The 15,421-nt window shown below is 38.9% G+C and overlaps 1 protein-coding gene across 4 annotated transcripts in view; it reads right to left on the bottom strand.

The window, feature by feature from the left end:
* The window catches only part of LOC147139788 (uncharacterized), a 115,596-nt gene that overhangs the window by 76,937 nt on the left and 23,238 nt on the right, over positions 1-15,421 (bottom strand). For 3 of the 4 annotated variants that reach the window (XM_086045159.1, XM_086045160.1, XM_086045158.1), the window contains exons 11-13: positions 12,234-12,278; positions 10,167-10,211; positions 2,368-2,412 (exon numbers count right to left, since the gene is read on the bottom strand). In XM_086045159.1, coding sequence (XP_085901285.1) covers positions 2,368-2,412; positions 10,167-10,211; positions 12,234-12,278 — 135 coding nt within the window. The remainder of the gene's footprint in view (positions 1-2,367; positions 2,413-10,166; positions 10,212-12,233; positions 12,279-15,421) is intronic. The other variant, XM_086045161.1, reaches the window with a different exon arrangement.

Below are 15,421 nucleotides of genomic sequence, written 5' to 3' on the forward strand. Positions count from 1 at the left end.
AGACATAACATTGCACACGTGGTGAGCTCTCCCAAAAGACAACAGTCATAACGCTTCAATAAGGGAGGAACATTTAAAAATAAATAAATAAATAATAATAATAATATGTCAACTAATTATATAACATACAAGGATAAAAATTGCTATTCTAGGATGAAAATTAAAAAGAAGGAACAGATCACTCTTCATATCTGATTAAGTTATAGAATATGATAAGAAACATTATCAAAATAATACCTGAATGTTTATTCACTTTATCAGGATTTTTTATACAGTTCAGCTCTTCTGGATGTCACTATATGCACGATGAAATGCAAATGTTTTAATGCAAATCAATTGCCAATTCAACAATAAATTGAAGGATGCATTTTTCAGACACTATAATAGAGCTGTTTTGAATGTGTCAATTACAAACATTGCAGTTAATATAGAAATCATCTGAGTCAGGTCGAAACCAGTAAATTTTACAAATCTATACAATTGGTCAATTCGCACATGTGGGTGTTATTTTTACAGATTACTGATCAGGGGCGGAGCCATGGTTGGGCCTCGGTGTTCACAGGCCCAACCAGATTGACACACTGCCCACCCAGAGAGAGTCATGAAATATATACTTTTAAATTTTTAGTAAATGATTATTAACCTCCTAAAGCCCAAGCTGTTTTTTACATGCATTTTTTACTTCTTTTTGCTATTTGGGCTTATTGGGACCTAATTAGAATAAAAACTAAGCATCATCTTTTAGTTTTTTGTATTGTATTGTACTGTATTTTGTATACTGTATTTTGACTGTAGTATGTAATACTCTTCTGAGACCACAAGATGGCAGTGTAAGTGCCCACACATACAGTATCAAGAATGGCATAATTGTGGTTGTCTATAGGAAGATCTGAACTTCATATTATTCAGTTTGTCATTTTATTTGAATATACGATGTGTCGGGAATCCTGATCAATCTAAATTGCTGAAAACGGCTTGCTTTCTTTGATGATGTAATATTACTCTTTGAACAAACATGCCGTTTTTTGGGTGTCGTGATGATTTTCCCAACGCCAGCGAAATACAGTAGTCATTTACCTTAGTACTATTATCTGTGAGTTCTAACTGAGGTACAGTCCTAACATTGATAATGCTTATGGCTCCAATTCCTTATCGCTTCCCTTATCGTTTCTCAATCAGCGACGGACTGAAATAGTACAATTGATGTGATCATACCAGTCATGTTTTTATTATTACCATGAGCATTATTATTATTATTGTTATTATTATCATTATCATTATTATTATTACATGATAATACAAACAATGTCCCTGCATAGTGCTATGCTATATGGACAAACTTCTGTATTCCGATATAGGCAATTCTATATCCTGACAACAATATGTAAATTTAATCAATATAGTATTTTTTTCTTAAAATTACAGGAAATAAATGGCAATTTTCTGTAATGCTTTCTCCATTTATTGGTAAAATACATATTTTATAGAGAAAACAGCTATATGGATAAAAGATTAAAAAAAATACAATATATCTAATGGGAAAATACCATTCAAAATTCAGTTTGAAAAACATGCAATGTTGGTGTGTACATTGTAATTTTTTGTAATGTACAATGTTGTTTATATCCATGCTCCTCTAGCAGTGTCGTAAACAAGTATTTGCAGGTGATGTAGTAGCATTGCTGCAGTTACATTAATCTTCATTAGTACAATGATAGCGTGGTGTCTGAGATCATTTAACGTCACTCTAGTCAAACCAAAATTCAGTAACTCATTCTATTTTGGAACGCATATGTGACGGCAGTCATCTGGCCCGATCCTGCCCGAGGGTCGAATCCACATTACCACCATCCCCAGGGTTGAGAGTCGAGTGGGCCAACTAGCAGATAAGAGCCCGGGCTGCTAACCCACAAGCTGCGACTACTTTAAAAGCTCTCAAGGAGTGAAGTTTGACGAACGGAATTTTCACTGCACGAGCGGGCATCCGTTACTGCGTTACACATGCATTATGCACAGAGTCCGTTTATCAAACTCAGCTCAAAAAGTGACAAGCAAAAATGTAACAATGGCCTCTTTAACATATTGTCCCTGTGCCCCACTCTTCTGGCATGACTAATTGATTCATGCGCGATCCAAATGTTACAACCAATGTAACCCTTGAATTAAGTGTGGGTTGATTTGTCATGCCTGCACAGTGAGGCACAAACATGACTTAACTTAAGAATCATTTGGAAATGGAATCCAAACAAGGAACCGGGATCCTCTAAAATCAAATTGTGCCCAACCCTACTCTGAAGCAATCATTTTTACTCGACAAAATATTTTTTGGTGTAGTTTTGCTAGGCTAAGTGTGGCAAAAACACTCACTTTTTGTCCCTTGGGACCAACGGGTCCGGGGTCACCTGTTGGACCCTGAGAAGGAAAACATATGAGTTGCATGATTTTCGCTGACATGTATCGTCAGTATGTTTGAAGGCGGTTCAATTAAGAAGAAATTGTTATTTTATGTCAGTATTGTGATGCTTATCTCATGCATGCGTGACAGCGCTTGTTTCTCCATACCATGTTTAAGAAGAAAGGGCTTAAAGCGGAAGTCAACCCAAACATATTTTTTTCAAGAATATGTTCCCAGCAGGCCCACTAGTTGAAACACGGCATTCTGATTAATTTTGTGTTTGCGGAATATAAGTTAAGCAGCAAAATGCACTCGTTTTTAGCCATCTCTGGGGACGGCCATTTTGTCTTCTGTCGACTGAAAAATGACATCACAACTGCTCACAACGACCAATCACGGCTGACCTGTTTTCTGAATCGGAGCCGCTGATACGCATAAAGCATTTGACACAATGTTGTCATAGGTCACCACCTCATACTATCTGAATATGTCACTTAATGACAACGCAGGTAAGAAAAGTACACATTGAGACACATCCAAACAATCCCAAAGACATTTTTATATGTCTTTTCACAGTCCAGCCATTCAACCTTAGGAACTTCTTTTTAATTCTTATAAATGTTTTCAAACGTGAAGGTTGGAAGAGGGACTGAAAATGTCTGGTAATGAATGAGTTAAGATAACAACAGTGGACATGGTGCCAAAGCATGGACCAGTAAGCAGCAAGAAGAACCACAATCCGGTCACTTACAGAGTGTCAATCCTTGACCCTTTCCGCCTGTTTCCTTCCTGTCAAGAACCGTTTATATAATTGCTTTTACACATACAACCAGTGGATTGGACTGAGCAAAGTCAAGCCTCACAGGCATGAAATGAGAGAGACAGCTGGGATGGGGAGCAATTGCTGATGGATGAGTCTTGACGCGTATTGACAGGGTAAATTGTTAGCAAGCTTCGTTAGGTGTGACACATTCAGGCCGGTAAAGGCGAGTCTCCTAAATAAGTTAGGAGAGAGGAAAGGGTACAAGAGGAATGGGGAATGCGAGAAGGGCCGCAAAAACACAATCATTTGTCATGGTTAAATGAAGCGCTAGAGGGGCAATTAATAGTATATGCAAAAGATGATGGCATATCCTATCCTTATTACATAAGTCTGGCTCTACCAGAGATGCGACTAACTTATTCTCTATTGCCTGCAAGCCTCTGCTGAAATAGTGTCGTTCAAATCCCAAACGTTCGTATCCACAAAGGTGGAAAAGAATTGTTGGTATCACCACCAACACCAACTTATTTCGGCTGCAATGATTTTGTCATGATTTTCAAAATGTGAGTCTTTTTACATGCCCACATTTATGTGGCTGTAAATCAAAAGTGTTCTCATCATAAACATTGAGAGCCAAATTCAAATTGACAGGCCAAGCACTTAAATGTTTCACTGTGAACACGCGGGGGGAATCCTGCAGCTAATTTCTTTGTGAAGCTATTACTCGACGTGGTAGGAATGAAAGAGTATTGGGGATCAAGGCTCAATTTGATAACGAGCACGTAAACAACTCTAGGTTTAGTCAATTACAGAAACGAATTTGATTAATCGGAAAGTGCCAACCTTTCTGTAATGAGCAGCCCTGCACTCATTATTGTGCTGAGAAGGTGTGGTAATATGAACACGATGTCTTGTTATTGGTATTCTTTAACAGCCATTTTGTTGTTTGGACAAAAACACTTTGGGGACTGACAGTCATTGTCAAACAGATCTGTGGGCTGAAAACAAATTAAAACCATTGACCCTAAAGATTTTTACAAACTCACTCCAGCCATAAAGTAATAATAACTTGCTTCCACAGTGTCATTAAAAACAATGTTCAATCAATTTTTAAGGCTAAAATGTGCAAGAATGCCGTTATTATATTAACTTCTGATTATCAGACGCTAGACTTGCTTGACAACGTCTTGATCACTGTGATATTGGTCCCCAACCTTTTATACCACAGGTCAGTTTCACATAAAAACATTTAGATGGTCAGGCATAGAAACAAATAAAGACAAATGATTAGCCATACAAGTCATCATTATTAATACTGATATATTAATTGGCTTGGCTTCTCTAGCTTCTTGTATTTTGCCGTATCTCTCGTAATAGATCTCTTCAGTGGGCCTGATCAAGTGTCCATTAATAGTTTTGTCTTGTAGCCTATTTCTTACTGCAAATTACTGATTGCTTATATAGAATAGACACAGTTTCAACATGTTCATATAAATTGATCTTAATTAGAAGCCCAGACGAACCTATTCAGTTTGTAATTTACTAAAACTGCAAATGCTAAGAACACGCATTTGCCATGTGTGCCTTTGTGATAGGTACATTCATTCAAATCAAGTGCATTGTGCTTTGTGAATTCATTCAATGATGCTAGTTTGGAATAATACAGCACTAAACAATAGCTTAAAAAATACAGTTTTAAATGTGATAGGTGACATTTATTTAACAGCATTAATTAACTTCATTGTCATTGTTTCATGAATTTCATTATTATCTCATATGTAAAACAAACATCCATCCATTAATCCATCCATTTTGTCTACTACTAATCCTCATGAGGGTGAGCTGGAGCCTAACCCATCTGACTTTGGGTGAGAGGTGTCGGACACCTTGGTCTGCAACGGTACATAGACAAACAACAATTCACATTCAAATTCACACCTATGGACAATTTAGAGTCTTCAATGTACCAAAGAAATATGCTTTTGGAATGTGGGAGAAAGCTGGAGCTTCCAGGGAAAACCTACGCAAGGACAAGGAAAACATGTAAGCCTGGAGCCCGATATTGAACCCCCATTCTCGCCGCTCGACCACCGCGCCGCACATCTAGCAACCAACCTGTATTAAACTGCTCACTAGACAATAATCCCAAATGACATGAGCAAATGTATAATTGTTGCTTGACAACTCATTCATCTGTCATGTGTCTTCCAAACCGCTTATCCTGTACAGGGTGGCGGGGAGGGGCTGGAGCCTAGCCCAGCTGACAATAGGCGAAAGTCAGACTACATCCCGAACTGGTCGCCAGCCAGTCGCAGGTCACACACGCAGACACCGTCACTGAGAGGGAACCGATCACACGCTGCCCGCACACAACTCAGGCGTGTGTACCACTACACCATCAGTGACTCGACTACTCATTCACTGAAGTGCAAATGGGTGTTTTTAAATCTTTTTCTGACATTTTAATATACTACCCTTTATCAAATGGAAGGGATTGCTGCAATTCTTAAACTATTTGAATTAAAAAGAAAAAACAAAAACTCTTTGATATATTTATATGTTTAGTCGGGTCCAATTTAAGGCATACTTGTTTACATTTTTATATTCTGCGCCCGCCAATAGCTTTCCGGTTGTCTTTTTCAAGCCAAGACGAATAGTGACTACCACTGCCGATGATATGTATGGTATTATGGTATTACATCTCACACATGCATGTCAGATTTGTCTAGCTATGTAGGCCTTAACTGTGCGCATGTGTGGAGTTTTCTTGTTTTTGTTAGACAGGGGCGTTTGCACCGTTGTGAGAGTGAACATAGCCGACTTGATTCCCGGCCAATCGAAGCGGCTCCTCTCGTTTCATTTAAATTCAGCTCATGTGAGGTGCACGGTGGAAAGCAAACGGACCCGCTGGAATCCATGCAGGAGATGGGCACATGCCAAGTACGTTTATAAGGAACTGCAAGAAGATCTCCACTTGCACAATGTAAAATTGGCCGCTGTAAAGTTGGCATTTGGAGATCGGCTTGCACCCTTGTTCGTGCGTCTGTGTGTGACAATGAAGATGTGCCAGTTTTCATGCCAAGTGGACATGTGCCTGTCTGCGAAAATAAGGACGAAGGTGTCAAGCTTGTTTGAACAAAAAAAAAAAAAAAAATAGAAGCTTATGATCAACCTTGGAAAAAAAAATTGTAATTCTTCTTTTTGTTGCACCTGCCTTCTTTTGCAGAACCTCACTTGCATGCTTATGGTGCACAAGGACATGAGGGGCTGAGTTTGCGGCATTGATATCTTTTGTTGCAAGCTGTGGGCTTTTGCTGTTCTGTATATGGTGGGATGAAGGCGAGCAGGAGGTAGTGAGGGGTGCTGTCTGTGTGACTATGCTGCAGCACAAGGTCAGAACACTATGGGGAGCTGTGTGTACACTCGCCTGCTAATTACACACACCACTGTGTCTCGTTACTCCTGCAGCAGTGGGGCTGCAAGACAATCTGGCAACTCCCCAGCCCGGGACAACTAAAGCCACACAAGCAGGGGTCCACAAATGCAGCGTAATTATGTTTACTTATACGTTTCACTGACTGGACCGGCTCGGGGTCGGTGCCCCGTCTGGCGGGCAGGGGGATAATTGCAAGTCTCTCCAACTGTATACATTATAATCATCAACAAACCTAGCTCTGTCTGTTGGGAAACAGGCTAAATTAGAGTAGGAGTTGTTTTATATATTCCCAGTATTCCAGCAAAGAAATATTGTTCCCACAAAAGGACAGGTCCTTCGAAGCAGAGTGGAACAAGATCCCCATGCAACATAGATAACTTGAGTGCCGACACACAAATGCCAGCGATGTTGCAGCAGGAAATGCCTTTTGTGCCTTTCCATTGCTCAGCGATACACCATCGCGCACACACTCCTGCTGTGAAAACAATCACAGGGAGTGCTGGGAAATACTCCTTATTAGCATGCCTATTACTCCCCATGAATGACAGTAGTTTACCACAGGGATCTAAACATAAAGTACTATTCTGTAGGAATATCACGGTCAAAGAATCAATTGCGTTGGCACTTCTCTCTTCTGTCAAACATCATGTACTGCATACACAGATGGAAGTGGTTGCTGGATTGCATGCCGCACATTCTCCCGCACTCTCCCATAGGATGTGTATCTGTGAAAATGATCCTGGATCACATGGTCATACATAAGATTCCCACTTCTCAGATGTCTAGTTGAGCCTTAAATAACACTTAGGCTTTAAGAAGGAACATGAGCTCATCACAGTAAGAGACAGATCAAGTAGATAGTAGTTGGTCATGGTGTTAAATAGGTTGACTCAAATCATGTCGTCTAATAAAGAAAAAAAATGTGTAACCAGGATAAGCGGTGTGGAAGATGACATATATATGGAATATATATTTATTCATATGCTGCGCTTATGTCACAATAAATGTTTTTACTTTTTGCGTATAGTGTGGTTTGATTTAATTGCTATTTATTGATGATGCCGTTAACTGGGAAGGACTTTGTAACTTAAGAGTTTGATCAAAATGGATGATGACAACTATCACCACCCGATTAGCATGTTCGCATTAGGCAAAAAATGGAATACCGTCTTGATGTATACAGAGTAATAACCAAGGCTCGCATATTGAACATTTGTGAATGATTTAACAATCCATTCATTTCTTGAAATTTTGTGTTCCAATTTTTGCTACAAAAATTTAAGATTAATAATTTTCAGGAAATATAAATTGGGTTTTCAGATATTCACCAGTCATGTAAAGTGGGTAATGTAAAGTGATTGATATGCAAGTATTTTAAAGTGGTGAAATTCTATGCGGTTCGATTCAATGCACTTGCATCTTTTAAAACAAAACCGATTTTTGTTTCAATTCAAATACCTTTTTAGTACACTCCTAACACACAAACACACACACCCACACACACACACAAAAGCATACAGTGTGTTGTGCTAAAGTGCTAGCCACTAAGCAACCTCCTTTGTATCACCATTTGATTATAAATACTTTATGTGTATCATGTAGGTTACTTTAACAAAACAATCAGTTTCTACTAATTAAGGTAATTCTCTAAATTAAGGTCACCTCAAATTAAACATAACTGTCTTTTTAATCAGATTACATCTATTCAAACAGATCAGTGTGGTTGATTAACTGATTAAGCGTAGGCAGCCTCATTCCAGCTAAAGTGACTCACTTAAACTATGGAGCAACTCAGGAAAGAAGGATTTATTTAATACTAGCTGATAAGATGACGGACAAGGTTATACATTCCTCTTGTGGCATGGCTTCATATTCATCGAAATAACTGGAGGGGCTGAGGAGATCACATCAGTCGTAAAACACTCATGTACAATGCAAGCAGCCAGCACTGTTCAGAGTGACTATCAGATGGTGAACACAGAAGTGAAATCATCTGCCAAAGAGTGAGATTTATTCCTTACAAAAGGATGTAACTTAATTAATCAGGAGACTGGAACTTTGGTTATACTAAGGATTGTGGCATTAACATACACTTACTGGACATCTGCACAATCTAATGAAATCCAGAGTTCAATCAAACATTCTTTTTCTTAGTTGTTTGAGATTAAGGTATTAATTATATCTTTATTTTTATGGCTGTAATTTGAAGAGGTGAAGAAGTGCTCTTCATCTATCTGACAAAATTCTATAGAATTCAGACACTCTCATGTAGCCAAATGAGTAAACACATTTGAAATATATCTCAGTAAGATGCAGTGCTCGGCATTACATTACACTGTAAAAACATTTGGGTCAAACACGGACCGTTCCACGAATTGGGTCAATTTGACATACCTTCTTGCGTTGTTTTTTTACAAAACAACCCATGTTTTTGTGGTGGCTTTGCACAAAAAAAAAAATCTGGTCATTTTCTGCAAAAAACAACCCAGAACGTTGAGTCAAAAATGGACCAATCCAATACTTGGGTCATTTTGAAAATTGAGTTATTTCGGCTCTTTTTGGCTTCTTTTGGGCACAATGGATCGGTGTTGATGTTTAAACTCACAATTGTAACCTGACAATTAAGCTTTTGTTGTTTGCCATTTGTCCCTCAACCTGCATTTCACAAAGATTACTGCACAACCATAATTTGTCTACTTTTATTTGCTCCGGCTTAAGCTTGCTGGCCAGCTGCAATGCAACATAAACACATCAGAAAACTAGTTAGAGCATAGAGAATCATTTGGCAATGGCTGAAGGATGAAGTTTACTATTCATTAAAAAAATAAATAAAAAAAAAAGGGAAATTCTTGTTTCCATGGCAGCTTTTCAAGGTAGAGACGACCCTTACCTTGCCATAGCACATCTTTCTTAAATCCAATTTAGGGCATTTCTTCTATATCCAGACTGAAAAAATCTGTTACAAAAATATTCTCAATAGGGAGATGTTTTGATGACTGTGAGTGTGCCAGGCAACCCACAATAAAGTGACCATCTGCACAGCCTCCATCTATATCGTACCTCAGTGGGTAAACTAACAGTTTATCATTAAACATGCTAATGGGTACTAAAATGTAAGTTGCTCTCACCTGATCTAGGCAAAAACAACTTCTGTAAAGTTCTAAAGGAGCTAATTCATAAAGTAGCGACCATATGGCTTACAGTAGACACACTAGTCGAGTCACCGCAGTTCAATTTGTGAGCATGCAATAAAGTTTAACCTGTAGTGACATAGAAGAGGCATACAGTAATTTGAGAAATTAGTTTAGCCCATTAGTATGCCAAGCCCATGGCAGCACACATATCAATTAGTTTGACTGCAGAAGGACACCGAGGGCTAGCACACACTCAGATGTACTTCAAATATGTCAGGCACAAGAAAACAGACACACAGTGAATTATGCTGTGCTCCTCATGCCCCAGGGCACCACACAGAAAATGAAAAGCCTATAAGAATTGATTCTCTGATGATGCTGGATCTGGCGGATATGCTATGCATGGAATATAAGTCAGCTGGAGATAGTGGCACTTACCTTCTCACCGTTGACCCCCTTCTGTCCTTCTGATCCATCTTCTCCCTATAGTGACAAGAGTGAAAGTTAAAAGGCCCTTGAAAAGTTTGCATTTCAGTCATTGTGCTGCCATTTAATATATTATACAACTTCCTGTTAAATATGATAGGAGTAAGCCTGTCTTAATATAAAACAGGCTATACTATGTAATATCGTGAAGCAAATAAAACCAATCAACAGCAAATCCCGTCTAGGATGCATGTTCTTAGGATTACAGTCATTGTATTGTGACTTCCTAATTGAAAGATCAGAGCAAAACTGTGTCCCAAGCACATACATTTTATACAGTGGTGGAAAACAAAGCAATGCTATACAAATAAATTTCACCCAGCAAATTCTCTAAAATTGAGGGCCTTGCGACACGCTCTGAGCACAGCCATTTGGTATATAACTACAAACTCAAGAGACCAAATATTCTGTTATGCTCTTCAGTTTTCATTTCTGAGTTGCGGCTGAAATGTCATGAAACTTCTTGGCAGTGGTATTAATGTAACCTATAGAGTTTTATAACCTCATGGCCAAATTGTGAGCCTATAAAAAGTCAGACTGTTTCATCCAAGGACAAAACTGCATTTACTGTTATGATAAAAGTAGCAGCAGCAAACTTTTCTAATGTGGCTGTCAGTGACGCCTAAAAAAAATGCAACATCACCCAGTCTTTGTGGCGGGAAACAAAACTACCGGTATTACTATAAATAGAGTAAATGACATTATTTTGAAACATTACACATATAGCTCATAAGATATACAATGATTGGGTAATGACAAAAAAAATCTCATGACTGGCTCTGAAGGAATTCAACATGTATGTCTGTCCTTATTAAGGATGTGGGTGAGTTGGAGTTTATCTCAGCCGAATTTGGACGAGTTGCAGGTCAAACCCTGGATCCTCACTTGCGAGGCACGTATAGACACGTACAACCATTCACAATAGCATTGACACCGATCTAAAATTCACAGTCTTCAATGAACATGAATGAAACATGAATGTAAGTATTTTGAATGAGGGCGGAAACTAGATTACGTTGAGAAAACCCACACATGCACCTGGAGAACATGCATTCTCCACACGGTAGGGCCTGAGCCGAGAATCAAACCCAGGATCACGCTCGAGGTTACACGATCACTAGAAGGCAGACATGCCAACCACTCCCACTGTGCCGCCCAAATGTCCCTATGATATAAAACCAGGATTAAGACAGCTAATGACTCTAGGGGGCCCAATTTTCAGAGACACGCACACGTGAGCTGACGGCATTTTGTATTACACATGCCCGATGCACCTCACAATTTGGTGACGGAAAGTAGACTAGAGTTTAGATCAGGTGAAACCAGGTTTAAGTTGTGGTGCAGGTGATGTAACGTGACTTTGGTGGATTTAATCCAGATGCTGTTGTCACACACAGACGCACGATTGTGTGTTGAAGGCGGTCTCTAAGTGCCCGCGTGCCGATCACCTGCACGGACTCCAGTGAGAACATTTTCCGTCCCCCCTGCGCTGAATTTAAAGGCAATGAGGGGAGCCGCTTTGATTGGTCGGGATTTAAGTTGGCTGTGTTTAGTCACACAACGGCGCAAACGCCCATTTCTAACAGCAACGTCTACAAAAATGCCTAAAGAAAGAAAACTCCACCCATGCGCACTCTTAGACTACACTTTGCACCAGACTTGCACTGGGCACAGAAACAGCACATTTCTAATGCAACAATAAATTTCACAATGACCTCCCTTCTACCTTACAGAGAGTATGAACAAAAATGCTTGTAAACCCTGGTCTAATAGGCTATTTTCAACACTGATTGTCCGTGTGCACGTACATGATTTCAAAATGTAACATTGAGAAATACAGTGGGACATTCAAAGTTAAACACTGTGCAAGTCCCCTGAAGAATTTGTAATTTTTAGGAAAAATATGCCTTTGAAGTTTGAAGTACCGCCATGCATGACGTCACACAAGAAAAGCAACACACTCGATATCATACTTACTTTGAACGTATGTTCAAAGTAAAAAGAGCAACGTTTACCTACCTTCTGACCCTGGCCTCCTGGACTGCAGGTCTCCCCGGGGTCTCCCTGTAACAAAAACACAAAGAACAGGTAAAGAATGGTTTGGCATTCTGAAGTCATTCTTTTAGTGCTTGTTTGATCATCTGTGAGTTCTCAGTTGTTCAGCAGTTTGAAGTCCCAACAACCAGATAACGAAGATAAATGTATTAGGATTATCTATCGTATCTTTGGACAAGTTAGGACAATACTGGATAGTATAGAAAAGGAAACATGTTATGAGAGAGACGGTGGAGGTAGATAAACAACTACGGTAATATAAAAAAGTAGGACAGCTAAAATAAAAGCTTCTGCAATAAGTTAAAAATCACATCAAACGGAATGACTTAGTTTTGTTTGATGTGATTTTGATGTGATTTGTTGAAAAAGAAAACATGAATTTGGTTAATTCTCTCTTCTGTGTCTTAAAATGTACAATATTTATATGATTCATAGGGTAACTATCACACACGAGCTGCATTGCCAGGCACATCAGCTGTTAGGCTACTGTCACTCACAGAACGGTTAACGGCTAACTTGCTTCCTTTTTACAGACACAGGCATCAAATAGGTATTCAGTCCCCCCTTCCTATTCTCTCCCCAACTGCTAAGTCTCACTTTCCACCATAAACAGCATACAGATGATATGTTTGCTTTAGTGGCTGTGTGTGTTGTGTCATCTACCATAACACATGCCATCAGTTACAGTAAAGGTAATTAGACCTACCTAGGCAGAAGATATGGTGTCTATATAGTAGGCAACTCATTTATTAATGTGGACAATGCACACTTTTGATTGGGGCACTGTCTATTAGCGTGGAGGCCAATACGCTCTATCAGGAAAATACAGTGAATTTAATTCAACAACATTAGCCATCGTAGCGCTGAAAAGCTGTACACAAAGGTAATTGTTGAAGAGGAAGTTTTAATTTCGCTATTATGCTTTTTTTCCATGTCTTTTGTGTGCACATAGAGGAGCTGTGAATCTAGTAATACCAGGGTTTATGTGCGAGGCCATGCAAAATGGATTTCCATTCAAGTAAGCTCCATTCTTATAACCCACTACTTATCTGTTTAATTTCCTGGGGGATTTTGGATTAATCATTGCCGTTTAATCCTTTTGCAGTGTATTAGAATCCTCCATCAAACTCTCACTGTAATGCAGGATAGTACTCACTGTTAGAGCAACACAGCCAAAGTAATCCCCCACACACTTTCCCAAGAACTCCACTGCGTAGGTCACAATTACTGAGCCGCACTTCTCATTATGCATCTTTTAAATGCTCTGAATTGCCCAGATGTCTTTGATTAATCTTTACAAAGTCATGCTAAATTGCGAATATGTACACTGACCACTTTTTTTTTGAACATCTCTCACAGAAAGGGATTCTGTAACAGTAATTGAAAGCCTCACAAGTTCACCTCATTAATGTTTGCTGAATGACATTGTTAGCGTCTTTTCATGTATTACGAATGTCCACTCGCAAAAGTGGATAGCAGAGATTAAAAGACACTGGATCCCTCTTGGGATTTTTGGGATCAATGTGAAAGACATAATCCTAAATAGGGGTGCACTGAAAATCACATGCGGTGTAAAAGAGAAGTGCTTTTAGTATCATTTGTGTCACAGCGTGATGTTTCCAACATGACCAAACGACTCTTTTCTACTAGCTCACTTGAAAAAAAATCACAAAAAAAAAAAAAAATCAATATCCTGACTTTTTCACAGTACTTGGAGAAATCCCACGTGAGCATTGCAAGAACATATAAACTAAACACAGAAAAGTGCAAGCCGAGAGACCGGGCACTTTTGACTGATAGGCAGAACTATGCATCTCTATTCATTTATATATTGCAAACAAATATCAACTTCTGACATATTTATATGAGGAGTGCTGTGGGAGGTTTATTTGGTGCTGAGCAAAGGCCTACGTGTGAAAGGCACCACACGCCACTGCAGCTGTGCAGCGCACATTATTCTATCAGCCAACAAAGCCTGTTTGCCACCATCAGACTGGAGTGTGTACGTGTAGGCCTCAATAATGGTTTTCCTTACCGTCATTGATTTCGTGTTCACGATGGTAATAGGATTTGTTATGAATTTTGGCGTTCTGCGAGTAAACAAATGGTGCCAGGTATTGATTGGTTGAAAACTTGAAATTACATTTCAGGTGTTAACAATGGAGGCCAGCACCTCAAGAGTATCAAAACATAGTGCGGAGTGGTAATGAAAAAAAAAATAAATAAAGGGCCTGTGTTTGTGAGAAGCATGCTGAATTCTATCACGAGTATAAAATCACACCTACTTAGATAAAATGGTTATCCTTGAAGATAAAGATATGAACCAAAAGAGCCCTTTTTTAAAAAGAATGTGATGATAAATCAGGCCACCGAGGTCGCTGTGCTGCATTTTGAATGGAGTGTAATTTTTATTATTGCCCTCTGAGTATATACTGAGTAAAAATGTAAGCTCGATACTTTTTTTCTTCCATTTTTCATGAGATGAACCGAAAGCGCTTCGACTTTTTCAAAGTACGTTTTTTTCCTCAAATATTGATCTCAAATCCAAGGTTTATATACTTTTTAGCAATAGTTTTCAATGACTTTTCCAAAAACCTTTCACTTAATTTCCAAGAGTGAAATATTAACACATTTGGTATCTTGTTTGCAAATAATAACATTTCAAAATCCACCTTGATCAAAGTGTAGTGGTGGGTTGTTTGAATTTGAACAATTCTGGTTCTGATTTCCTGTGTCGATTACGATTCCAAACGCTTCTCGATTACGATTCTTTTAGAGGTCAGGGACTAAAAAGTTTGCATGGTTTAAATGAGGGGTATTGAGAATATGGTCATCCAGCACAGAACCACAGCATAGACTAAAATGAACAAGTGACGCTGCTGTGTCATTTGCCTGCATTGTACAACAGTTCTTACTTTCTACACTGGGTGGCAAGGCAGGAGAAGAGAAGAGGAATAAGTTCATTCTAATCTCTCACTTGTTTTCAAGCAATCACACATTATTTGCTAAGATGTGTCGCCAAGGTCAGGTGATATTATTTACCCAGTAATAATAACAAACCTATGAACTTCAATTTAAACGTTACGAATTTTCTGTTCACATGGCAAAGCTAACACCTCTACAAGAGAATAGAGCATTGCTTTTAAAAAACT

The sequence above is a fragment of the Filicampus tigris genome, chromosome 11, assembly GCF_054856515.1.
Source record: "Filicampus tigris isolate MCC_2025a chromosome 11, RoL_Ftig_1.0, whole genome shotgun sequence".
NCBI lineage: Eukaryota > Metazoa > Chordata > Actinopteri > Syngnathiformes > Syngnathidae > Filicampus > Filicampus tigris.